Source organism: Manihot esculenta, chromosome 2, assembly GCF_001659605.2.
Source record: "Manihot esculenta cultivar AM560-2 chromosome 2, M.esculenta_v8, whole genome shotgun sequence".
NCBI lineage: Eukaryota > Viridiplantae > Streptophyta > Magnoliopsida > Malpighiales > Euphorbiaceae > Manihot > Manihot esculenta.
In genome coordinates this window covers 15,747,939-15,775,724 of record NC_035162.2, presented here as the reverse complement: position 1 = coordinate 15,775,724, position 27,786 = coordinate 15,747,939, and the positions used below count along the sequence as shown (strand labels likewise).

The 27,786-nt window shown below is 37.3% G+C and overlaps 3 protein-coding genes and 1 pseudogene across 4 annotated transcripts in view; all 4 read right to left on the bottom strand.

Moving 5' to 3' along the window:
* Positions 1-16,911, bottom strand: part of LOC110609961 (probable terpene synthase 6) — a 55,197-nt gene extending 38,286 nt beyond the window's left edge. The window contains exon 1 of the mRNA XM_043953331.1: positions 16,859-16,911. The gene's annotated coding sequence lies outside the window, so the exon portion shown is untranslated. The remainder of the gene's footprint in view (positions 1-16,858) is intronic.
* Positions 14,314-15,321, bottom strand: LOC110608857 (annotated as a pseudogene).
* Positions 15,347-16,505, bottom strand: LOC110608856 (terpene synthase 5-like). The gene is made up of 3 exons (XM_021748142.2): positions 16,277-16,505; positions 15,765-16,137; positions 15,347-15,611 (listed from the first exon to the last, which is right to left on the bottom strand). The coding sequence occupies exons 1-3, from the start codon at positions 16,503-16,505 to the stop codon at positions 15,362-15,364; spliced, it is 852 nt and encodes a 283-aa protein (XP_021603834.2). The 3' UTR covers positions 15,347-15,361.
* Positions 16,912-24,542: 7,631 nt separating the features above from the next.
* LOC110610066 (probable terpene synthase 6) lies at positions 24,543-27,534 on the bottom strand. 2 transcript variants are annotated; one of them, XM_043953334.1, is made up of 7 exons: positions 27,367-27,534; positions 26,784-27,057; positions 26,264-26,636; positions 25,876-26,094; positions 25,668-25,788; positions 25,301-25,549; positions 24,543-25,042 (listed from the first exon to the last, which is right to left on the bottom strand). In XM_043953334.1, the coding sequence occupies exons 1-7, from the start codon at positions 27,469-27,471 to the stop codon at positions 24,752-24,754; spliced, it is 1,632 nt and encodes a 543-aa protein (XP_043809269.1). In that variant the 5' UTR covers positions 27,472-27,534; the 3' UTR covers positions 24,543-24,751. The 2 variants fall into 2 exon arrangements, with proteins under 2 accessions (XP_043809269.1, XP_043809272.1); XM_043953337.1 differs by having other exon boundaries at positions 24,938-25,042; positions 25,341-25,549.
* Positions 27,535-27,786: the final 252 nt, after the last annotated feature.

Sequence of the window (27,786 nt, the reverse complement as noted above, 5' to 3'; positions counted from 1 at the left end):
CTCTGATCATGGGCACCATTCTACTGGTAATGTCTACTAATTCTGGCCCTGCAAGAGCCTTCTCTCCTACCTCTTCCCAGCAAACAGGGGATCTGCACTTCCTCCCATATAATGCTTCATAAGGAGCCATCCCAATGCTAGCATGATGGCTGTTATTGTAGGCAAACTCCACCAAAGGTAGATGCTGCCTCCAAGAACCGCCAAAGTCTAACACACATAGTCGAAGCATATCCTCTATGGTCTGGATGGTTCTTTCTGACTGTCCATCAGTCTGTGGGTGGAAAGCAGTACTAAAATCCAATCTCGTGCCCATCGCACTTTGCAGACTCCGCCAAAAGCGGGAGGTAAACTGAGGTCCTCTGTCTGACACTATAGACACTGGAACTCCATGTAATCTCACGATCTCATCCAGATAGATCTGTGCTAACTTATCCACAGAATAGTTACTCCGTACTGGAAGAAAATGAGCAGATTTCGTGAGTCTGTCCACAATCACCCATATCGAGTCTATCCTGTTGGACGCTACTGGTAAACCCACTACAAAATCCATGGCTATGTTCTCCCATTTCCACTCTGGAATCGGTAATGGGTTAAGCATTCCTGCTGGTTTCTGATGCTCTAATTTCACCCGCTGACACACCTCACAGGCTGTCACGAACTGCGCCACTTCTTTCTTCATGGCTGGCCACCAATAGACCCTTTTCAGATCCTGATACATCTTGGTGGCTCCTGGGTGAACACTATACCTCGCATTATGAGCTTCCCTCATAATGTCTTCCTTCACACTGCCCCTATCTGGTACACAAAGTCGACTCCCATAGCGAAGGATCCCTTTGCTGTCAAATCTGAACTCTACACTATTGCCTGACTGAACAGTCCTGGCAATTTTCATCAACTCAGGGTCTTCATGCTGTCTCTGAGCTATCTGCTCCAGAAACACAGGTGTCACTCTCATCTGTGCTATCAACGCACCTGTACCAGACAACTCTAGCTGTAATCCCTCGTCAAAGAGCTTATAAAGCTCCATCACAACTGGTCTCCGCTCTACTGCTATATGGGACAAACTGCCTAGTGACTTCCGGCTTAGGGCGTCTGCGACAACATTCGCCTTACCCGGATGATACTGGATCTTACAATCATAATCACTGAGCAATTCGACCCACCTTCTCTGCCTCAAATTCAGCTCTCTCTGACTTAAGATGTACTGTAAACTCTTGTGCTCAGTGAAGATCTCGCATTTAACCCCGTAGAGGTAATGCCGCCACATCTTAAGTGCAAAGATAACTGCTGCCATCTCGAGGTCATGGGTAGGGTAATTCAACTCGTGCTTCTTCAACTGTCTAGAAGCATAAGCTATTACTCTATCACTCTGCATCAATACACAACCCAATCCCACTCGAGATGCATCACAGAACACTGTGAAATCCTCATTACTGACAGGCAGAGCTAACACTGGTGCTGTTGTCAATCTCCTCTTGAGCTCCTCAAAGCTCTCTTCACACTGATCTGACCAGATAAACTTCTGGTTCTTCTGAGTCAATTTGGTCATAGGAGCTGCTATCTTTGAGAAGTTCTGAACGAACCTCCTGTAGTAACCTGCCAGTCCCAGAAAGCTTTTAATCTCAGTCACTGTCGTGGGTCTGGACCAGTTAGCTACAGCCTCTATCTTCTTGGGGTCTACCTCAATACCCTCTGCTGATACTACATGTCCCAAGAAGGCAATGCTCCGTAACCAAAACTCACACTTCGAGAACTTGGCATATAAACCATGCTCTCTCAGTGTCTGCAACACGATCCTCAGATGCTGGGCATGCTCCTCTGCATCTCTGGAATACACTAAGATATCATCGATAAACACAATGACAAAGTGATCCAGAAACTCACTGAATACCCTGTTCATGAGATCCATAAATGCTGCAGGGGCGTTAGTCAACCCGAACGGCATCACTAAGAACTCATAATGCCCATATCTGGTTCGGAAAGCTGTCTTAGGCACATCTGCCTCTCTGACTCTCAACTGATGATACCCAGATCTCAGATCTATTTTCGAGAAACAACCTGCTCCAGCTAGCTGGTCAAATAGATCATCAATCCTAGGTAGAGGATACCTATTCTTGATAGTGACCTTGTTCAACTGTCTGTAGTCGATACAAAGTCTGAGGGATCCATCCTTCTTTCTGACAAAGAGCACTGGAGCACCCCAAGGTGAGGTACTAGGGCGGATGAAACCCTTATCTACCAAGTCCTGCAACTGTTCTTTCAACTCTGTTAACTCAGCTGGCGCCATCCTGTAGGGAGGAATAGAGATAGGTCTAGTACCTGGCAGTAATTCAATTTCAAACCCTATCTCCCTATCAGGTGGTAGTCCTGGCAAATCGTCTGGGAATACATCAAGAAACTCTCGAACTACTGGTACTGTGGCTGGTTCCCTCACCTGACTGTCTAGCTCTCTCACATGAGCTAGAAACACCTGACAACCCCTCCTAAGCAAACGACGAGCCTGAAGGGCTGAAATCATATCTCTGGGTGTACCTCTCCTGTCTCCTCTGAAGACACACTCTGACCCATCCTGGTCTCTGAGACTCACTAACTTCTCTCGACAGTCCAACGTAGCACTATATGTAGATAACCAATCCATCCCTAGAATGACATCAAAATCTGTCAAGTCTAGAACCACAAGGTCAGCTGGAAGGCATCTACCCTCTATGAATACTGGACTGAAACGACAGACTGACACTGCCACTGATGGGTCACATCTAGGTCCACTGACCCAGAGAGGATACTCTAACTCAGAACTGATCAAACCCAACCTCTCTATGGCTCTCGAAGCAATAAAGGAATGAGAAGCACCGGGGTCCATCAAAACATACACATCTGAACACCCAATGATGAGATTACCTGACACCACTGTGTTCGACGTGTTAGCCTCCTCCTGTGTCACTGTGAAAATCCGTGCTGGGGCTACCGGATTTCCACCTCGGGAACCTGCTGCTGAAGTAGAGGCTACCCCTCTCCCTCTACCTCTGCCACTAGTCTGAGGCATGACTGGAGCTACTGGCTGTACACCTGGCTGTACCACACTGCCTGAACTCATCTGCTGGGATGGTGCAAAAGTCATCTGCGGACAATCCCGAGCAATATGCCCTTCCTGTCCACATCGAAAACAAGCTGTAGATCCCAACCGACAAACTCCTCCATGTGGTTTTCCGCATCGTCTGCAGACTGGAGCTGTGCCAGAGCTTGAGCCACTACCTATTCCCAGACCTGTCTTGACTTTATTCCAGAACTTACTCTTTGTTCCTCTCGCTCTATCCCATCTCTTACTGCCTGTTGAACCTGAACTGGGGGCCTTAGAACCCGAAGCCTGTGCCTTTGACTGTTTCTGACTATTAGCACTAGCTTCCATCTTCCTAGCTGCATCTATAATAGAGTGAAAACTCTCCTTTTCTGCTGGAAGGATCAACGAAGAATACCTGGGATGAAGTCTCATGGTATATCTCCTCGCCTTCTTCTGATCAGTATCATAGGCCTGACCCACGTACTGAAGCAGATCTAGGAACTTATCTGTGAACTCATCAACAGTCATCTCATCTGTTTGTCTCAACTGTTCAAACTCAATTATCTTCATCTCTCTGGAACTGTCAGGAAAAGCCCACCCTGCAAACTCATTGGCGAACTCTCCCCATGACATGCTGTCCATTCTCGTCTCCACATAATTCTTAAACCATTCTCTGGCCTTCTTGCATTTTATTGTGAAACCTGCCATCTCAATGGCTCTCCTATCATCTGCTCCCAATTCACCGGTGATCATCCTAACTGCTCTGAGGTAATCAAATGGATCATCTCCTGTGTTATATTTAGGAGCATCCAATTTCAAGTACTCCGTCATTTGGACTTTACCCCCAGATGAGCTAGGTTCATGTCTGTCAACAACAGGGGCTACTGGTTCTGGTGGTAATCCTGGTTCATTTGGCTCTAGATGTGCTGCACTTGGATGGGTAGGGGAAGATGGATACATAGGATATGGTGGGTAGTAAGGATAAGGCATATAAGGCATATACGGAGGATATGGCACAAAACTCGAGTACTCCGACATACCTCCCATCGGATACTCTGGATAGCCAAAACCTGAGGTCTGAGCACCTCCCTGCGACTCTCCCATGCCTTCCTCAAAACTGCCTATACCCATGCTGTCATCTATCTCCATAGCTTCCCTCCTTTCCTCTGATCTTCCTCCCCTAGCTGTTCCTCTTCTGCTCTCGTCGACAGACCTTCTCGGGTCTATTGACGTACCTTCCCTGCTAGATCTCTGAGACCTTGCCCTTGGCAATGCAGGAGGACGAGCAGCTGGTCTCTCATTCTCTGGTGGGACTCCAGTCAATCGAGCTGATCGACGAGTTCCTCGCATCTTTACTCTGGAAACACAACATATAACATACCACTTTAGCACATAAACATCACATATCAATCATACACATACACCTCTCATGGCATATCATAACAGATAGGACTCAAGACCCTATCCTAGTGGACATGATTTCCTATTGTGCTTGACCACTTCTAACCTATCTGAGCCCAACACTGTCTCTATAGGTCCGATCATGTGAACCTAGGGCTCTGATACCAATCTGTAACGACCCCAAAATGGACCGTCACCGGCGCTAGGATTCAGGTCGGCTTAAGGCCGCCAGAACTCGTAGCAAGCCTGCTATACTCTCTGTGTACCTGTAAACCTCATACATGATAATACATTTTCTGTGAAAATAAAACTCTTTTCTGAACCAAGGCTTAACCTGTGCATGCACTAGCTCTGTACTCTGTACTCATGTACTCTGTACTCTGTATCCCTGACTAGAGCTGGCTCTAGATGGGTTAACTCATACCTGTTAAGCCTGGTTTTCACATACAGGAAAACATATATACATATACAGATCATGTACAAAACATACATCACTAGGTCAAGCAACAACTATTACATCGCTTTATTATATTACATGTCCACTCTAAACTATTACAACTCTCTTTACTCTTCCTGTAATCTGCTGGACTGTCCCTGTACACTGTACACTGAACCTGCAAAACTGGGGTTAAGGGAGTGGGATGAGCTCTATAGCCCAGTGAGTAGAACAGTAAAACATCTCAGTAAAATATGATCTCATGGAATGCGCCATATCACAGACAAGCCACATCAAGAGTAAACCTGTCACCACATAGTCCCAGTAACTCTGTGCCAGGGCGTAGAATCGAGCACCTGGTCTTCCTGTCATATATGTATATGTGTATATAACACCTCTGTACTTACCATTGCCAGGGCGTAGTCAAAGGCTCCTGGACTTTGCTATACCTGCCAGGGCGTAGTCAAAGGCTCCTGGACTTTGCTATACTTGCCAGGGCGTAGTCAAAGGCTCCTGGACTTCCTGTCTGAGACTATTGGATCATTCAGCATTCACTCACATCACCAAATAACGATGCAATGCAACATATTCGTGAATACTAATGCAAGCAACCTATGGCATAAACATGATGCATGAGAGATGCTAAAAGCAGTTTGTGGTTCAATTACAAGTCATAAGTTTAGTTCCACTCACCTCTGGCTCGCTAGACTGACTGACTCTGCAGGCTCTGAACCTCTGGAGCAGTACTCACTGCTGCTCTCTCTGGTTCCTCTGGTCTGTACCTATACAGATGGACTCAAATGAGGGACCAAACAAGCGTAGAAATAACTCTCTGACACGTCCCCAAGAATCCCCTTAAACTCACTCAACTATCCATGCAAAGCATGCAAAAGAAAGCTGGACAGGACACTTTCGGCGGCAGGTTCGGCGGCCGAATGTCCTCTCCAGAGACGAAACTCAAGCACCTTCGGCGGCACCTTCGGCGGCCGAAGTCCCCAAACAGAGCCGAACATGCAAAACTCTCGGGGGCAAGCTGTGGCAGCCAAAGCCACCATGCAAGAGGTTCGGCGGCCGAATGAACCTTCGGCTGCCGAACCTGAGTTCATCCAGAACTCAGTCCGACGGCAAACCAAGCTCTTCCTTCCCTTCACCATCTCCAAACAGGCATATAACAACTCCTCAACACTCATATACATAAGTATATGTTCACAGGGGTCCAAAACTATCTACTAACCCCAAACAACAAATCAAACACAACACATAAACATGTAGACATGCATAAACTATCAAAACGCTCATTTATACCCTAAGCATGCATCTTCTTTCCTTTAATCCCATAAAACCTTCAGAAAACATATAAACAGGTTCTCAATCTTCCCTTACCTCTGTACACAGGAAGATACACGTACTGACCAAGGGAAACGGATCACCTTCTCCTCAAACTCTCAACTCTCAAGTACTTAGTTTTTTCGTCAACACTTTCACTATCTTTTGCACACCAGTTCACTCTTGCATGAGCTGCTCAAACTGAGCACATATAGCATGGGAGACGTGGCCACTCTTCTGGCCATAGTTTGGAGCCAACACCTGTCCACCATGCTGACTAAGGGATACAAAACTGCTGGCTCAGCAACTCAGTTTCGGCTGCCGAAACGCATGCAAAACCATGCAACATTCGGGGGCCGAACGTGCACTTTGGCAGCCGAACCTGGAGCACTTTCGGCGGCCGAACTTACCTTCGGCGGCCGAACTTGGCTCAGTTGCCTTAGGTCATTTCAGCTCAAAACTGACTTCCATTTGACTTTACCATAGAAACACACATCATAGCAGTCCAACACCCCGGATTCCACCGGCCGACAGGAAGTCCGATGCCGGAGTCTAGCCGGGTATTACATTCTCCCAAGGTAAGGGCCAGCTTCACCTTCCCTTCTACAAATACCGGTGCTCCTCCGATCTCTTTGATGGGTGACTGGTCCCGAACCAGCTGTTCCTCCGGGATTCCCATCTGCTGGAAAACCCGATATGGCAATAGATTGACCTTACTCCCATCATCCACCAGAACCTTCTTCACCCGAAAATTATGAATGACTGCTTCAATAACAAGCGCGTCATCATGGGGCATCTGAATGCCCTGTGCATCTTCTGAAGAGAAAACGATGGCCATGGGTGAGTGTTCAACGATCTGCATGACCTCGCCATTGCTGATCTCTCCTTCCCGGTTTCTCTTCTTTCCTCGACGGCTCATCCGTCCTCCAGTTCCTCCAACAATCATATTAATAGTCCCACTAGAACCATCATTCACTGGTCCAGCTCCGGTTCTCCTGGGCATCTGGGCTGCCGGACTGGGCGGAGGCCTCTGCCCCTCCGGTTTCTTCACAAAATTTTTGAGATGCCCCCTTTTTATCAATCTTTCAATCTCCGTGATTAACTGAAAACAGTTATTTGTATCGTGGCCGTGTGTCCGGTGGTACTGACAATACTTGTCAGGATTCCTCTGATCTGCTTCCGACCTCATGGGTTTAGGCCACTGGAGGAACTCCTTATCCTGGACTGCCATGAGCACTTCGGCTCTGGACGCGTTGAGGGGAGTAGGCTTCTCAGGAACCCAAGGGGGGAGCACTCGTGGTTCATGAGCCCTGGGAGGAGGGGGGGCCTTTGATCCCTTCTTTCCCAGGCCTGCTTATATGGCTCAGGCCTCTTCCCACGCTTCTTCTCGTGTTTCTCCAGCCTTCCTTCCTCCGGGGCTTTCTCTTTTCCTGCCACCCCTTTGGCAAATCTACTCGTTACTAAGGCGTCATCCTGCCTTATGTACTTTTCCGCCCTCTTCATCAACTCGGCCAGTGAGGTCGGAGGTTTCCTGCTCAAAGAACCAAAGAACTCGGCAGAGGTTGTTCCCTTTTGCATGGCCTCTACCGCCCTTCCTTCGTCGAGCTCGGGAATCTGCAGGGCCTCCGTATTGAAACGGGCGACATACTCTCTGAGAGATTCACCAGCTTTTTGCCTAACTGTTTCCAGATAGCTTGTCTTCCTATCTGCTGGCACCCCGGCTACGAACCGGCTAATGAAGCGGAGGGCAAGGTCTCCAAAACTTTTAATGCTTCCGGCCTCCAGGCTGTTGAACCATGCCCTCGCTGGCCCCGAGAGCGTTGTTGGGAACACCTTGCACATCAGAGCATCTGACAGAGTTTGCAACTCCATGAAGGTCTTATAGTTCATGACATGTTCTCTCGGGTTTCCAGCCCCATTATAGGCCGCCATCGGCGGCATCATAAACTTTTTGGGAACGGTCTCCTGCTGCATTACCTTTGAGAAGGGAGAAGAAGTAGGCAAGGAGGTTTGACTCTGATCTTTCTTACCTAGCTCGGCTAGGAGCTGCTCCTTCAACCTTTTCAGTTTTTGGTTCATTTTCTCGTCTTCTGGGTTGGATCTTTTGCCCAAACTACATTCTTCCTCCTCTGTTTCAGTTCCTGTTTCCCTGGTTGTTTCAGCAGAATAGTCGTCCACCTCTTCATTTTCTATCATCTCTCTTGCCCTTCTCCCATGGATTCGGGCCTCCAGTTCTTCCTCTTCTCCGGCATCGTGGTTGTTAGTTTGGAGGCGGATAGAGGTGGGTCGGGGTTCATCGGTTCTGGGTTCCTCCACTACTGGGAGTGCGTTTACTGGGGTGCTAAGTCCCCTTTGTTGCATTATCTGCCCCAACCAGTGAGCAGTGGTTTGTAGCTGGAGAGCCATGGTTTGAATGTCTTGGTTAGACAGGGTCATGGTGGGAGTATTCCCTGCCAAGCCTGGCGAGGGATTAAGAGAGATGGGTGTTTGGTTATTTAACGTCGTAGGGCTAGAAAAAGAGAACTGCTGCCCCTCTTGGGCGGAGCTTAAGTCATTTGGAATATTAAGGTTACTTTCTTGGTGGTTTGCCATTGTGGATCTCAGTGGGTTTTGAAAGTGAAAACTCCGGTGATGAAAAGATCTCCTTCGTTTCCCACAGACGGCGCCAATTGATGATCTGAGATCCAATAGGGTTTTTCAAGGGTTTTGTGTTACAGAATAAGGCTTAAACTTTCTGAGGAGGGGACTCCTCTTTTATACATTGTCTTGCTTGCTGGTGACGTGTAAAGGTCTCTCCAGGATTGGGCCACGCATCTCTGCCATACAGATTCGGGTGTACTAGGGTATCAGCTGCCTGTTACATGCGTAACGGCCTCTGATTCTCCTCATGCGTACGTTCGAGCGGATCTGCCAGGCTGTCTGGTGAGTACTGTTCTGGACCCCGGGCTGGGCCGAGAGTTGGGCTGGACGCTGGGCCTGAGAGGGGTCTGCTGGTCAGGGATCAGGCTGGACTGAGTGAGGAAGCTTGGTCGAGCCCGGCCCGGAAGCTGGGATGAGCCAGGCTTGTTGGGGGGTATCAAGTACGTGGGCCTCGGTGTCATGGGCCTTTGGCTGGGGTCAAGCCCCTGTTTCGGGTGAAGAAATCCAGCGGTCATCAATTTTCATGGCAGACATTTTCTCTGCCATGAAAAGATAAGTCTCTAGACTTGAAGGGAAAGGTATGGCAATCACATGATTCAAATTTTTTTTTTTTATAGATACATACTCCATTAGAGTTTATTTTTTTTACATTATCCTGACAATCATTGAATGACCTTTCAAGCGACTTAATTTATTTTCTTCAGATTTTTTTAAATTATTTCTTCGATCCCTTATTCAAGAGATCTTAATTTTGTAATTCAAATTCAGTTGTTGGAAAGAATTCAAGATCTCCATTTCAACATTTTTGTTTAAATTTATCTATGACAGACGATAATGTTAAAGATTCTGAGAATGCTCAACATGAGCCATTATTTGATGAACGTCAATACAATACAAGGTGTGCTTAAGAGAGAAAACTACCATTGTGGTACGGGTGGTCATCTATATGGTCATATTAAAGGTTATCCAAAATATTATTATTATGAATTTTGTATAATTAAATTTAATTATTATTAATATTATTCTTATTTATTAAATTAAATTTATTCAGATAATTATTTTCACTATTATTTTTTATTATAAATTATTAACTTCACTTAAAAATTAATAAAAAGTTATGAAATATTTAATAAATTTAAATTTTAATAAATATAAATAACTCATAATATGAATTTATGGTTAGTAATTATCAAAATTTATCGAATTTTAGTAAATTTTAAATTTAATAACAATTAAATATATTAAATAATAATTAATTCTTTTAATATTTAAATTTTATTTTTGAAAAAATTATAAAATCAATTTTGAATGATTGCGAGTTTGGTGCTTGTTACTATTAAAAATAAATTTTTATTTAGGATGGCGAGGCAATGAGACAAGGGATAAGGGAGCCAAGTTAGGCGCTCGATGCTTCTTTGAGAAGTATCGGTCAAAAAAGCGTCAGACCTGGCGCTTTTTAGGAGCCAATCGCTAGGCGCTTGATGCTTCTTTGAGAAGCGCCGGTCAAAGCACCAGGCCTGGTGCTTTTTTAATTAGCGCCACAGCCTGGCATATTTTAAAAGTGCGCTAGGTACAATTTTTCATTGCCAAGTGACAGTCAAACCCTAAACACCCAAAATCTTTTCTTCCAATCCTAAATTTATAAATATAAATTCTCAGAATCCCTAATTGACAGAAAGCTCAATACATGATGAGTTGTCAAACTCATTCTTTTTCTATATTAATTTCAATATTGTATTATGTTTTTTATGACAAAAAGAGGATATTCACTTGAACTTTTAATTTTAATCAGATTTGAAGCCGAATGTACTAGAAGGATTTAGTAAAAACTTTTTCAGAGCTATTTTGAACCGAAAATGTTAAGTTTGAAAATGTTAAGTTTGAATTCTGTCTTACTCAAAACTGGATCCAAACTCCAACGGACAAACAACAAAGACATACTTTGATAGCTGCAAATATTCAGAATTTATTTTGGTTAGTTATTAACTTCAGTCCAGGAGAGTTCCGGTTGATTCGATGTGTCCGTTGTGTCATGAGGCTCCTGAGACTATCCTACATATTCTTGTTCAGTGTCCTTTTGCCCGCAGTTGCTGGTTGAGTTCGCCTTTGGGTTGACCTGCATTCTCCGCTGCCTCTCTTAGGGAGTGGTTCTCTTTAGCCTTCCTTACTGCTTCTGCGGAGAATGCTTCCCTTATTCTAATGATATGTTGGGCTTTGTGGCATAACAGAAATAATGTTGTTTGGAAAGCTCAAGGTCGAACTGCGAGTGGTGTGTTCTTCATGGCACTGAATTTTTTGCAGCAATGGAGGGGGGCCTGTTCTGATTCTACCAGCTGCACCAATGTTCTGTCGGCTTTGACTGTTTGGTCTCCTCCACCGCAGGGTTGGATTAAGGTTAATATTGACGCCTCTTTAAACTCGCAACGAAGTTCGCTAGGCTTCGGCTGTGTAGTCTGAGTGCTAATGGTAGATTTATAGCGGCTAAAGCAGGCTGTTTTTGCAGTCAGATGGAGGTTAAGTGTGCTGAGGCAGTGGCTTTTCGAGAGGCATTGAGCTGGATTAAAGAGTGCGGATGGGATCGAGTTCTTTTCTAATCGGATGCTCAGGTTCTTATTGTGTCCATTAACAATGCTTCATTAGATGATTTATCACCTTTTGGTCTTTTGGTTCAAGATTGTAAATTGCTTCTATCCAGTTATGAGGAAGCAAGATGTGCTTTTATTCACAGGTCTGCGAATGATGTCGCTCATGTTCTAGCAACATCGGCTCATTCTAAGTCAGGTCAAGGAGTTTGGGTTCATGTCCCTCCTCCTCATATAGTTTCCTTGATCGCTTTGAGTTAATAATATTTCTTTCATTTTCAAAAAAAAAAAAAGAATTAAGTAGGGTGTAAACGAACTAAACTGTTCGTGAGCTATTCGAGACTCGCTCGATCGGGCTTGACTCATTTTCTAAACGAGTCGAGCTCGAGCTCACTTTTTAAGCTCGTTTAATAAATGAGCCGAGCTTGAGCTTAGCAGTATTCAGCTCGTTTAGACTCGCGAGTTGACTCATGAATAGGCTCGTGAACAAGCTCATGAGCAGGCTCGCGAACAAACTTGTTTGCAAACACTAATCCCATATCGAAAGTTGAAAGGATATTGAGAATCGTGACTTCTCTATAAAAGTACAACCCTTCTACATTTTTTTTTCATTAGTTTTAGGTTCGAGAGATTTCAATTAAATAAAAAAATTTAATTTAAAAGTCTCTTAATAACCTTATAATTTAAATTTATTTATAGTTTAAATAAATTTGAATTACATTGAGCTTATTTATAATATAATCGAGCTCAAATTCGAGTCTAAATGAGATCAAATTCGAGCTTTTTGAATAAAGTTTGAGTTGGCTCGTTAATGTGATAAACGAGTTTATTACGAATCGAGCTCGAGTTTAATATCTATTTTATGAATCGAGCTCAAGCTTATAAATGGAGCTCGAGTCGAGCTCGAACTCAAACTTTTAAATTTATTTTCTAATTGAGCTTGAGCTTATCAAAACTCGAGTTCGGTTCGGTTTGATTACAGCCCTAGAATTAAGATAACAAATTAACAACAATGGAAAATTTTCTTAATTTTTTTAATCTTTTAGTTTGGAAAGAATTTAAAGGGCTATTTAAAAGTGAAAAAATATCTTGTGTTAAGTAGATTTCTCTTCTTTTTATTATTTCTCTGCTTTTTAGGGAGATTTATAATTTAGTCCATGGATATTGTCATTATTAACAAGTCAGTCCCTGTACTTTTAGAAACCTATTAAAACGTCCTGATGTTTTCTTCCCGTCAACGAAATAGTCCTTCCGTCCTCTTTTCCGTTAAAATTAGATAAAGGAGGAGAGAAAAATTTTTTAAAATCCAATTTTACCCTCAAATAAAATCTTTTATTTAGTTCTTGGATATTGTTATTATTAACAAGTTAGTCCTTACATTTTCAAAAATCTATTAAAACATTTTTATCTTTTTTCATATCTATTAAAACGTCCTTATCATTTCTTTCCGTCAATGAAATAGTCCCTATCTTTTCTTATATCTATTAAAACGTCCTTATTGTTTCTTTCCGTCAACGAAATAGTCCCTACTCATCGTTTCTTTCTGTCAACGAATGTAATATCCGGCTAGAGTCTAGCATCGAAATTCTACTGTCCGGTGGAATCCAGGATGTCGGAACCCTCTAGAAGGGTAATAGATATGTTTTTGTTAAAGAGTTTTGGTATATTTTAATGTTTTAAAGTGTAAAGGAAATGAGTTTTTGAAAGAAAAGACTAAGGAAGAAATGCCAGGTTCGGCCGCTGAAAGTGAGGTTCGGCCACCGAACATGCATGAGTTTGGAATCACGCTAGGCCGCCGAAGGTGGTCTGGCCAGCCACCTATAAAAGGCCATAGGTCGGTGAATAGATAAGTTTGCTTTCCATTTTCATAGCCAGAGGTGAGACCATGATCTTCCTTGGGTGATCTTTATATTTTCTTCAAATCTTTCAAAGTTTTGATAAGTTTTTATGTTGTTTTGAAGCTTTTGAGCTAAAAACCAAAGTTTAGAAAATTGGAGACTTTGAGAGAGAGTTGCTCCATATCTCCACGTTAGGATCCCATATCCTCTAGATCTTCAAGAGGTAAGTGTAGATCCTTAACTTCTTTTCATGTTTTATGAAGGTTTTATGGAGTTTTATGGGTAGAAATGCATGATTAGGTTAAGTGGAGTTTTTGGTTGATTTTTTTGATGAAAGCATGTTTATGTGTTGAGTTGTGATGTTTGTTAGGGTTTTAAGGTAGTTTTGGACCCCTTTGTGCATATACTTGAGTATATGTGTGTTGTGGAGTTGTGGTTTGCATGTTTGAGAAGTTTGGAAGGAAGTTTGCATGAAGCAGAGCAGAGTTCTGCCTTACTGGAGAACCTAGTTTCGGTCGCCGAAGGAAGGTTCGGCCGCCGAACATGCTAAGGAGGTGGTTTCGGCTGCCTAAGCTCGCCCCCGAAAGTTTGGACTTTCGGCTCTGGAGGGGGTTTCGGCCGCCGAATGTGCCGCCGAAGGTTAGGGACTTTCGTCTCTAAAGAGGACTTTCCGCAGCCGAAGGTGCCGCCGAAAGTAGCTAAGTTTCGGCTCTGGAGGGACTTTCGGCCGCCAAACCTGCCGCCGAAAGTGCCCTGTCCAGCCTTCTTTTGCATGTTTTCCTTGATTGTTTTAGGATATTTTAGGGGGGTTTTGGGGAGTTTTATAGAGTTGTTCTTGAGTTAGTTTGGTCCCTCATTTGAGTCCACCTGTATAGGAACGGACCAGAGGAACCGAAGAGATCAGCAGTGAGCACTGCTTCAGAGTTATCAGAGTCAGTTCAGCCAGAGGTGAGTGGAACTAAACTTAATTCTTTTTTAGCATGTTTCATGCATCATGATTATGCAATAGAGTGATTGCATTAGAATTCACGATTATGTGATGTCATCTTTCAAACCTGATGAGTAGGTGTAGTAATCGTCATAAGTATAAAGATATTCAATGAAGCGTGCAAGATTGACATAGTATTTGAGCAGAAACATTGGCACAACACTCGGGTTAAAGCAATCCTCATTCATATCCTTCCATGCATCTTCACACATTTTTTTAGTCTCTTCGATTGCCTTCTCTTTCGATACACCGTATTCATTCATGTAGCAATCTACACTTAGAGGACCATCTTTCTTCTTTTTTTTCATCCTTCAAATTAATATTACATGATATTAGTGTTGTTTAGCACTTAATTAAAACTTAATATGATTAAGTTTAATTACAATAGACATGCAAATCTATCTGCAATTGATATATTTTTTTTTTGAAGTACATATCTAAATCCATGAACTATTATGAATTAATAAATTAAAACTTTATATATTTTTAATATATTTTTAATATTAAAGCGTTAAAGGCTAAATAAAAGAATATCGTACCTCACGAGCTACTGTATCATTTCTGAGGCGAGAAATTAACCTAGCAGCTCTGATAATTTTAGGATTGGTTTCGACCCATTGGATTTCCTTAGCCCCCACAATATTTTCCATTCCAAGGAAGGTAATTGCTGGAATGGCTCTATATCCACTGGTCACTAATCCATTTCGCAGGTACTCATCAAATGCTGGCATATACTTATTGTTAAACCATTGTGCCTCAACATAATAGGCCTTCACCATTTCTTTGAACTACCAACACCAAATATTCAAAATGTTAGAGTAAGGTCTGCATAAAATGAATTGGACCCATTTATTTTAATTTGAATCAACACAGTTGGATCTAAATAAAAACTGCTCTGAAGAAAGTAGTCTTACTGTCTCCTTGGCATAACAAGTATTGTAGCCATCTTTTTCCATTTCATCAAAAAAGTTCAAGGTAAACTTGTAAAGAATTTTCATGTATTCTGGTAAATCGTCAATGGCACCAATATTCCATCTGAAAATTGGAAGTATATAAGGAAAAAAAAAGGTTAATTTTCTTTATTAATAATTGCTATATAAATCCTCGAAAATAGTTAACCAACCTCTCAACTGCAGCAGTGAAATGTTGAACTTCATCAATTGTAGCATATCCATCATATGTGTCATCTATTAGCGTTAAGATTTCTATATATTTGGCCACAAGAATCCTGGAAACAGAATACTGAGGCTCGAAATGAGGACCAATTGCCCACATATAAGCCTCCACTATTCTGTCCCTTGAGTAATCAAGCTTTTCTGCTACATCCGAGTCTTTCCACCATCTGAAGATAAAAAATAATAATTAAGAGCGATCGAGTTTAATTTAACTTTTGAATATCGTTAATAGCTATTTGATACAGTTGATAACTGATAGATTAATGGACAAAATTTAATTTAATTTTGATTTGATGGACAAAATTAAGGATTAAAAATACCTTGAGAGTGAGGCTAGCTCTTGTCTGTATAATAATTGCAGTCGATTATAATCCAACTTAGCAAACCTGAGCAGAGTTTCATCCTTAGACTCCTCTTCTTCATAGAAGGCTATGTATTTCTTAGCCTCTAGTCTTTCTAAGTTACGGTGGAATGGTAGCACCAAAGCTTTTTTTATATAATTTGCAAGATGAGGACTTGATTGCTCAGCTAAGATTTCCAAGTGTTGCCTTGTAAAAGCAAGAGCTTCATCTAAAATATCTTCCCCATGTCCTCTAAAAAAGGTAGCTTCGTATAAGCTCAGAAGGCCTTTCACATCATTGGTGATTGTTTTCTTGAACCCTCCATCACTATCCTTGAATTTGTTGAACACATCTGATCCATGACCACAATAATTAATTATTCACAATGACTGTTTCCTTTAAGATGGAAAATTTATGAATTCAAGATATAAATATACTCATCGTAATTTGATAATCTTTTTAAAAAAAAATTAATATAAATATATATTTACCTGAAGACATCTTGTATCCATGTTCTCTTAAAATTTGAAATGCAGTCGCTATAATATTGAGATCATAGTTATTATCTTCTAATAATTCAAAAAGATGAATGAAAATATGATTTAGTTGATCTTCAATCTCATTCTGAAAATGATATGAAACACCAAGATGACATAATAATTTAATGAATTCAATTTTTCCCATCAACTCTTTTGTAGGCTGCTCTAATACATCTTTCATCTTTTCTTTAAGCATTTCCACCTCTTTAGTGTACGATTCAAATTCCTGAAAAATATTAAAATTTAATTTCAAATTAATATCTGTAAATCCAATACACAATCTAGTGACATTTTGCAATAAATAGGTGTATATGTATAGCATCATTTTTACACGTGATGTTAATATAATAATAATGTATTTCAGCAAGAATTAATGCGTGTGTAATTTTAGACTATCAAACATAATTATCAGTCAATTATTTTTTATATTAATTTTATAATGATATGTAAAAGTATAAATTTTATTAATATTCATTTTAGTTAATAAAAAGATATAAAAAAATATAAAATTTAATTACTTCTTAATTAACTCACCGAATCAAGAGAAGAAAACGAAGCAAAGCTGCAACCCCAAATCGTAGGGGGATAGTTTGTATTGATTTATGGGGCTCCTATTTAACTCATTCAATTTCAAATGCCAAATATATTTTAACTATAGTGGATAATTTTTCAAGAGTCACTTGGACATATCTTTTGCATGAAAAAGTTAATGTGTATAACACGATAAAGTTAATGTGCATAATATGATAAAGTTAATGTGCATAACATACTTCATGATTTCATCAGCATGACAGAAACATAATTTTACAGAAATGTTAAAATAATAAGATCAGATAATGAAATATAATTCATAAATAAACAATGTGAAACTCTTTTTAAATCAAAAGGAATTTTACATCAAAGAACATGCTCATACACTCCACAATAAAATGGCATTATGGAAAGAAAATATAAATATTTATTGCAAGTAGCAAGGGCTATAATGTTTGAATCTAAACTTCCTAAACTTTTTTGGACAGAAAATATATTAAAGGCTATTTATATCATAAACAGACTACCAAATTCAGTTTTGAATTGAAAAACTCTATATGAAACTCTTTGGACAAATGCTAAGTTAAAAACACTTAAAGGTTGGTTGCTTACGTTTTGCTACAAATACTAAGTTTAAAAAGGATAAGTTTGAACAAAGAGCTTTTAAATGTGTTTTCATTGGAAATGTTTTAGGTTTCTAAGCATACAAATTTTATGATTTACATCATAAGGAAATAATAATTTCTAAGAGATGTACTTTTTCATTAAACATGTTTTCTTTTTGTAAGTAGAGATACTTCAATACTTGATACTATAGTGCCACTACCTATTCTTGATAATTCTGATCAAAATACTGATCTTCCCATTTCAGAATCCTCTTAGAGCACATAGATAACCCGGAAATGGAACCTACTCTCCAAACAGTTTTCAAAGAACTTATTCTAGACACTACAAATACCTAACCAAGAAGAAGTGCTAGGGTCACCTCTAAACGAAATTAGTTAAATAATTATGTAGTGAATAATTCTTCATTTGCTGAAATCTCTGTCAACACTTCAACAAAAGCTAGTCAAAGCCAAGGTAATACCCAAGACATGTCTAACCTATCTCGTACTTACAGCCCTTTGCACACATTATTTATGACAAATGTGCCTACTATCCATACAACTATTTTCAACCATCAAGCTAGGGAGGGTAGTAACTGGGTTCATGCTATGCAATAAGAGCTAGAGGCACTAGAGAAAAATCAAACAAGGATACTCACCACATTACCTAAAGGCAAAAAGGCAATCTCATCAAAATGGATTTACAAGGTAAAGCACAAACAAGTTGGGAGCATAGAAAATTATAAAGCTAGTTTGGTTGCTAAAGGTTACAACCAACTAGTTGGAATTGATTATCATGAAAGTTCTTTTCCAATAGCAAAAATGAAAACTATCAGACTTTTCCTAGCTATTGCCATAAAGTTTGAGTGGCCTGTCTATCAGTTAGATATGAATAATGCATATTTATATGAGTACCTAGATGAAAAAGTTTACATGTGCCCACCAAAAGGATATACAAAGGCCAAAGAGAGACAAGATGGATTGGAACTCTTGAAACTATCTTGTTGTGTTTGAGATGCATTGGAACTCTTGAAATTTAAATTTTGGTGTTTTTCGTTGTTTTGCACTTTTCTGCCTGCGATGATTGATTTGCCTAGTGATTTGGGCAAATCGCCTGCCCTTGTCGCTAGCCTTTGTTCTGTGCTAGTTGTAATTTGATTTGCCCAGTGATTTAGGAAAATCGCTGGCCGAAGGTCTGAGCAGTTCTGCTAGCCTGTGTGATCTGTTGATTTGCCTAGTGATTTGGGCAAATTGATTCTGGCACATCAAAATTTTGAGTTTTAGCTTTTTGTTTCCATCTACTTGTGCAACATCTTTGGTCATTCTTGAGGGTGATTTGCCCAAATTGCTCCAACTAAATAAACTTTTTATGCATTTTAGGCCATTTTTCACCAAATCTTTATTTTTTTATCATTTTCTGCAAAATATTATCAAAAGTACAAAATTAGCTAGAAAATGTGTAATTTAGCATCAATAATAATAGAAAAAATGCGTCTAATTTATACTTGATCAAACACCTTCCTATGATGGTTCGAGATAGACAGGGACTACTACAGGAGTCCCCTTCGAAGATGACTCGGGCTAGAGGCGGTTGCTCCTTCAGTTGTAGGTAGAGGGGGAGGAAGGAGTATGACGGCCTCCTCCTGATGTGATCGCTTGGGAGGAGGGCCGGAAGTGTTAGCGGCAGCCTTGCCTTTGTGGGTAGCATGTGCCGCTTTGGAAAACTTGCTTTTCTTTCCGCTCATGTCTACACAAAGTAAAGAATGAGTAAATAAAATAATGTCAAAGGCAAAAATAGTTAAAAGTTAAAATACCCTACTCAAAAGGTGAATGTAAGTTCATTAGAGGGATCAACTAAACAGATGGCTGAGGCATCTGAGCCTGCTCTGCCTGAAAGTGGCTTTGTGGGACAACGTGGCATCTTCCTCATCCCACGTTCCTCAACGCCACGTTAATGTCCATTCTTTAGGTTGAAGCCATCCTTTGGAGGAAGTCCAAAACCTCTTCCTCATCCCTCCGCAGCTAGACCTATCATTTTTCAACTCCACATATATATTCTAGCTTGTGCGGAGATGACCAAAACCCCTAGATACCCTATGGCGGAGGATAAAATTTTTTTCTTTTAGTGCTTCAAGAGTAGAGAATCTGGTCGAAGAGAGTCTGGCATTTTTTCCTATTGAAGAACCAAAATTCTTCATTTTTTCGGGTACCTAGCTGGTACAATTGTGATTCTTCATTTTTTCGGGTACCTAGCTGGTACAATTGTGAGAAGAGGGCTACGCTCGGCTCAATGTTATTATTAAAACAGAGAAAGTGAAAAGCCACCAAAATTGTCCAGTTGTTTGGGTGCAGTTGGCCGACTGCAAGCTTATAGAAGCGAAGGACTTCAATGAAGAACGGGTCCATAGAAAACCAAAGAGTTGCCTTTAGTTGCTTTTCGTAAACTATGATTGTATCATCTAGAGGGATTTGATCGTCCACACGTACACTTGGGTATGGAGCATAAACTGAAAAAGTTTCCCGAGAGATGTGATAGTTGTCATGCAATTGGTCTACATCCTTCTCAGTCAGCATAGAAGGGATATCGTTCACAAGGATATCAATAAGTTAGGCTAAATGGTTATTAATATTAAATGAATAATATTAAATGAATAAAAGTTAGCATGGTTATTAATATCAATAAGTTATTAAATGAATAACCTTTTATAAGAAAAATAATTTATGCTTATATATATATAAAAGTTAGCATGGTTATTAATATCAATAAGTTAGGCTAAAATTTATAAAATTAATTAAAAAATAGGATAAAATTGATAAAAAAGGAATTTTAAAATTTTATTTATTAGACCTAAAAGAAAATATAGTAGAATATTTAATAAAAGTATCATATTTACAACTTCATGAAAGTGTCTACATATTTTTTTACTATGCAAATTTTATTTTATTAAGAAGTTTAAAAAGACTTAAAATAAAATAACTGAAAAAATTATTAGAGATGGTTCAAAACTAAACCCACTAACTCACAATTGAAAATCGCTCAAAAAATAAAAAAAGTCCAATCCATCTCAGAGCACCGATCAGACGATTTCAGATGAGCACCAACACGTACACCACAAGGGCATCGACACAATTCCAATGCACTGAAATCCAGACAGAAAAGCACCAGCAGACCCCACAAAGGCCAGAGAACTACAATATAGTCCCATGGAAATGCTATCCAGCCTTTGCATGCGAAAAGAAACAATCCAAACACCACAAGGATAGTCGACGAGGAACCACCATACCAACGCTACAAGCTAGTGAACCAAGCTCAATGTTTGCCACGAACAAAAAGATTTATAACCATCGGTTATCAGATTAAGAGTCGACCTATAATCTTCTCGGTCTCGTATAGTCATAGAGCAATTTTAACAAGATACCGAACTCCAATATGGAATAGATCACTAGCCTCATCCAAAAAATACTGAAAATAAAATATCATCGCACAATCCTCAACCAAAAATCACCATCAACACAAATAAAATGAAAAGGAACGAAACAAAATAAAAAAATAAAAAAACGGAAAAATAAGAAAAAGGCCGGGCCATCGAATATGGGTAGAGGAGGCCGACAATCGGAGCCAAACGAGTCACGTGTCGCCCTTTTCTTTGCGCTCTCTCTTTCTCTAGGAGCTACCCTTGCCTTCAGAAAGTAGAAATTTACTTAATCGTGGCTACATGTTTTATGATTAGCTTCACTGCACATTCAGCTTGAATAATATACAATTTACTAAAATATAAAATAAAATTATTTTTTATTAAAATAACAATTAAATAATTTATCAATATGATTTTTTTTTATCATCTATGCGCGGTGGTTCGACTAATTATAATAAGGGAGATTTACAATTTAATCACTGAGTATTGACATTATTAACAAGTCAGTCCATGTATTTTTAAAAATCTATTAAAACGTCATTATCTTTTCTCTCCGTCAATAAAATAGTCATTCCGTCTATTTTTACCGTTAAAAATATAGTAAAAAACTAAATTACCCCCCATTATTTTCCTCCTCCTCCTCCTTCTCCTTCCTTTTCTTCTTCATCCTTCTTCTACTTCTGCTTCTTCTTCTTCTTCTCATTCTTTTTCTTCTTTTTTCTTCTTTTTCTTCTTTCTCTTCTCCTTCTTCTCCTTCTTCTTCTTTTTCTTCTTTTTTTTTTCTTTTTTTTCTTCTTTCTCTTCTTCTTCTCCTTCTTCTTCTTCTTTTTCTTCTTTTTTTTCTTCTTTTTCTTATTTTTTTTTCTTCTTTTTCTTCTTTCTCTTCTTCTTCTTCTCCTTCTTCTTCTTCTTCTTCTTCTTCTTTTTAAGAGGAGGAGGAGGAGGAGGAGGAGGAGGAGGAGGAAAGAAAAAATAGGGACTATTTCGTTGACAAAAAGAAACGGTAAGGACGTTTTAATAGATGTGAGAAAAGATAGGGACTATTTCATTAACAAAAAGAAACGATAAGAACGTTTTAATAGATATAAAAAAAGATCAAAATGTTTTAATAGATTTTTAAAAATGTAAGGACTAATTTGTTAATAATAACAATATCCAATAACTAAATAAAATGATTTTATTTGAGGGTAAAATTGGATTTTAAAAATTTTCTCTCCTCTCTTTTATCTAATTTTAACGGAAAAGAGGACGGAAGGGCTATTTCATTGACGGAAAGAAAACATAAGGACGTTTTAATATATTTCTAAAAATACAGAGACTGACTTGTTAATAATGACAATATTCAGAGACTAAATTATAAATCTCCCTTATAGTAATAAGACCATGATGTGCCGATAGGAAGGGACGTTATTATGTTTAAAATATTATCTTTTGGGCAGAGAAATTTCAACAAACTTTTTTATAGGTATAGTGATAGTTTTCAAAAAGATAATATGTATTTTCATACTTTAATTTTATTAAAAATTATCTTATAATTTTTGCAAAATTTTTAAACCATTTTGAATTCAAAAAGACAATTCTTTGAATATACGGAGGAGGTGAGTTTTAATTTTAAAATTTATATATTATATATAATTATTATCATTTGATTCTTAATTTTTTAATTTTGATGGTAAAATTAAATAATAATTTAATTTTTTTATCGATATATAATAGTGTGTTTTTAATCTGTATTTTCTTTTAAATTTTAATAGTAAAATCAGAGAATAATTTAATTTTTATATCGATATATATTAGTGTGTTTCTAATCTGAATATACTGAATTGAAATAAATATTGTTTCTATTATATGATAATCGACTGCAAATAATAAAATTAAAATAATAAAATTTTAATATAATTATTATTAAAATATTTAATATAAAGTTATATTTACAGAGTATTTATTTTTTAATATCCACAATAAAATCATGAATTACAAGTTTAAGTGTCTATTAATCAATTCTAATATAATCAATTAATCCATCGCTGTAATAAATTACTCATAATAAATATATTAATTATTTCATCTAATTTTATTTTAGGAATAACTCAAATAATTATATTATACTCTATAAAGGATGTACATGGACAAAATCTTTCTTCATTTTAAGTCAAAATCTCTCACTTGTGGAACTCTGCAGTAACATGAGGGCAAAAGTTCTTTCCCATAATGAACAAGAGCCCTAAATATTCTATGAACCACAATCATAATTATAGGGTTAGATATTTTAATCATAATCTAATTAGTGATTTATCCAATTTAAAAATAACATTTAAATAAGATTTAAGTCGCAAATCACTCAAAATCCGCTAACCAAAACATACACTATCATATTTTCATATTTAAACTTAAACTCTTCAAAATTTTATACTTAGAACTTAAATTTTTCAAATCTTCGTACTTCTTTAAAATAATATATTTTACTTGAACCTTCAAATCTTCTTGCTTCTTCAAAACTGCAGAACTTGTGCTCATTATTTTTGATATCATAAATTTTAACTCTGATATTAATTTATTATAATAATTACTCGTAAATAATAAAATTAAAATACAATTTTAATATGCCTCATCCAGTGTCCATTTTTCATTATCCATAATAAAATCATAGTTTATAAATTCACTTGTGCTCATTATCTTTAATATCACAAATTTTAATTTTGATATTAATTTATTATAATAATCACTACAAATAATAAAATCAAAATACAATTTTAATGTGACTCATCCTGCGTCCATCTTCCATTATCCATAATAAAATCATCAATTATAAGTTAAAGTATCTATCCATCAATCCATTATAATCAATTAATTCCTCACTATAATAAATTATTCATAGTAAGAATATTAATTATTTCATTTTAATCTCCTTTAAGAATAATTCAGTATATTTATTATAATTACATTATATACCACAAATGATATTTTTAATTATAACTTTAAGTAAAACCGTCTTTGACTGAAGTGCACCATGATGAATAAAAGCCTCTTTACACAGTGGGTAAAAACCCCTCTACTTAATTGGTAAAACTACTCACTACAATGGGACAAAACTGCTGATCTCTACGATAGGTAAATTCAAATACTCTATCAACCACACTCATTTTTATTTACAGTGCTAGACCATTCAATTTAATCTAATTAGTAATCTAATCTAATTTAGAAATAACATATAAATAATATTTAAATCTCCTCTTTATAATATTTTACCTATTGAGGATTAAATTTTCTACTATGATTATAAAATAATATTTTACTAGAATTATGAGTCACAAATCTAACAGTTTTATTAGATTGCATATCGAATGTGATGCTATATAATCTTAATGGCGGGAAGATCATTTTTGGTCCATCAATTTTTAACTCAAATTTTTTTATGCAATTTAGATATGGATTTGTATTTTTTAAGTGAAAAAAAATTAATTTTTTTTTTATTTTAAACAAACATTATTTAAAAAAATCAATTGAATTAATTTTTTTTATCACATTTTTAATTTCAGATTGGATCAAATGAATGTGAAATTAAAATTCACTTGATCCAAACATTATAGATCGTAATTTAATTCTTGGATTGAAAATATGAATCAACACTGTGCATACTTAAAAAGAGTCTAAAAATAAAAGTATGATACGCAACCAACCCAGAATATGCTAATTGATATAAAAATATAAAAACCAATACAGAACTAATAAATCCTTAACATAGATTCAACCATCCGAGGTGATCAATGTCAGCCTTGATGGAAAAGAGAAGAAAAGAAAAGAAAAGAAAAACACAGGGAAACATATCATGATATAACATGATTAAATGCATAAGTTGAATTGAGTTGATTTTCTCAGAGAGGAAGTTGCTCCAGGAACAATGATGTGATGTCATCTTTCAAAGCTGATGAGTAGGTGTAGTAATCGTCATGAGTATAAAGATATTCAATGGTGCGTGCAAGATTGACATAGTATTTGAGCAGAAACTTTGGCACAACACTCGGATTAAAGCAATCCTCATTCATATCCTTCCATGCATCTTCACACATTTTTTTAGTCTCTTCGATTGCCTTCTCTTTCGATACACCGTGTTCATTCATGTAGCAATCTACACTTAGAGGACCATCCTTCTTCTTTTTTTCATCCTTCAAATTAATGTTACATAATATTAGTGTTGTTTAGCTTAAATTTAAATACAATAGATATGCAAATCTATCATGCGATCGATATATTTTTTCTTTTTACAATAGACATGCAAATTTATCATGTGATCGATATATTTTTTCTTTTTCAAGTACATACTTAAATCCATGTACTATTATGAATTAATAAATTAAAACGTTATATATTTTTAAAATATTTTTAGTATTGAAGCGTTAAAACTAAATAAAAGGATATCATACCTCACGAGCTACTATATCATTTCTGAGATGAGAAATTAACCTGGCAGCTCTGACAATTTTTGGATTGGTTTCGACCCATTGGAGTTCCTTAGCCCCCACAATATTTTCCATTCCAAGGAAGGTAATTGCTGGAATGGCTCTATATCCACCGGTCACTAATCCATTTTGCATGTACTCATCAAGTGCTGGCATATACTTATTGTTAAACCATTGTGCCTCAACATAATAGGCCTTCACCATTTCTTTGAACTACCAACACCAAATATTCAAATTGTTAAGAGTAAGGTCTGCATAAAATGAATTGGACCCATTTGAATCAACATAGATTGGATCTAAATAAAAATTGCTCTGAAGAAAGTAGTCTTACTGTCTCCTTCGCATAACAAGTATTGTAGCCATCTTTTTCCATTTCATCAAAAAAGTTCAAGGTAAACTTGTAAAGAATTTTCATGTATTCTGGTAAATCGTCAATGGCACCAATATTCCATCTGAAAATTTGAAGTATATAAGGGAAAAAAAAGTTAATTTTCTTTATTAATAATTGCTATATAAATCCTCGAAAATAGTTAACCAACCTCTCAATTGCAGCAGTGAAATGTTGAACTTCATCAATTGTAGCATATCCATCATATGTGTCATCTATTAGCGTTAAGATTTCTATAAATTTGGCTACAAGAATCCTGGAAACAGAATACTGAGGCTCGAAATGAGGACCAATTGCCCACATATAAGCCTCCACTATTCTGTCCCTTGAGTAATCAAGCTTTTCTGCTACATCCGAGTCTTTCCACCATCTGAAATTTACTTAAATAATGTGAGATAAAAAATAATAATTAAGAGCGATCTAGTTTAGCTATTTGATATAGTTGATAACTGATGGATTATTTATCAGCTTTGAAGTAGGAGTATAAGATCATTGCTAAAACTTTTGATTTAATGGACAAAATTAAGGATTAAAAATACCTTGAGAGTGAGGCTAGCTCTTGTCTGTATAATAATTGCAGTCGATTATAATCCAACTTAGCAAACCTGAGCAGAGTTTCATCCTTAGACTCCTCTTCTTCATAGAAGGCTATGTATTTCTTAGCCTCTAGTCTTTCTAAGTTACGGTGGAATGGTAGCACCAAAGCTTTTTTTATATAATTTGCAAGATGCGGACTTGATTGCTCAGCTAAGATTTCCAAGTGTTGCCTTGTAAAAGCAAGAGCTTCATCTAAAATATCTTCTCCATGTCCTCTAAAAAAGGTAGCTTCGTATAAGCTCAGGAGGCCTTTCACATCATTGGTGATTGTTTTCTTGAACCCTCCATCACTATCCTTGAATTTGTTGAACACATCTGATACATGACCACAATAATTAGTTATTCACAATGACTGTTTTCTTTGAGGTGGAAAATTTATGAATTCAAGATATAAATATACCCATCGTAATTTGATAATCATTTTTAAATTTTAAAAAAAAATATATATAAATATATATTTACCTGAATACATTTTGTATCCATGTTCTCTTAAGATTTGGAATGCAGTCGCTATAATATTGAGATCACAGTCATTATCTTCTAATAATTCAGAAAGATGAATGAAAATCTGATTTAATTGATCTTTAATCTCATTCCGAAAATGATATGAAACACCAAGACGACATAATAATTTAATGAATTCAATTTTTCCAATCAACTCTTTTGTAGGCTGCTCTAATACATCTTTAATCTTTTCTTTAAGTATTTCCACCTCTTTGGTGTACGATTCAAATTCCTGCAACAACATTAGAATTTAATTTCAAATTAATATCTGTAAATCCAATACACAATCTAGTGACATTTTGAAATAAACAGGTGTATATGTATAGCATCATTTTTACACGTGATGTTAATGTAATAATAATGTATTTCAGCAAGAATTAATGCAGGCGTAATTTTAGATTATCAAATATAATTATCAATAAATTATTTTTTATATTAATTTTACAATGATATGTAAAAGTATAAATTTTATTAACATTCGTTTTAGTTAATAAAAAGATATAAAAAAATATAAAATTTAATTACTTCTTAATTAACTCACCGAATCAAGAGAAGAAAGCGAAGCAAAGCTGCAACCCCAAATCGTAGGGGGATAGTTTCCAGAAGGACGAAAAACATCTTGCTGGTTTTGTGTTTGGATGGCCATTTCCCAATCTAGAAAGCAGCGACTAACTCAGGTAGCTTTATAACCTAGCACTTTTCTTAACTATCTAGCAAGCTCAAAGCTATTTATAGGAAGATCACTAATTAATATTATATTATTTCCTCTCTGTCTTCCATTGTGCGTGTCCTTTTTTTATAAACAAATACTCCACGTTTTACTTTTTCATATAGAGTAAGGATTATTAATTATTATAATAAAGGATGATTTTTTCTATTAGTTTTTTAATTATACTCACTTTTAATATAGAATGAGATATTAAGTTTTATTAAAATAATAAAATCTTCATTACTAACATAT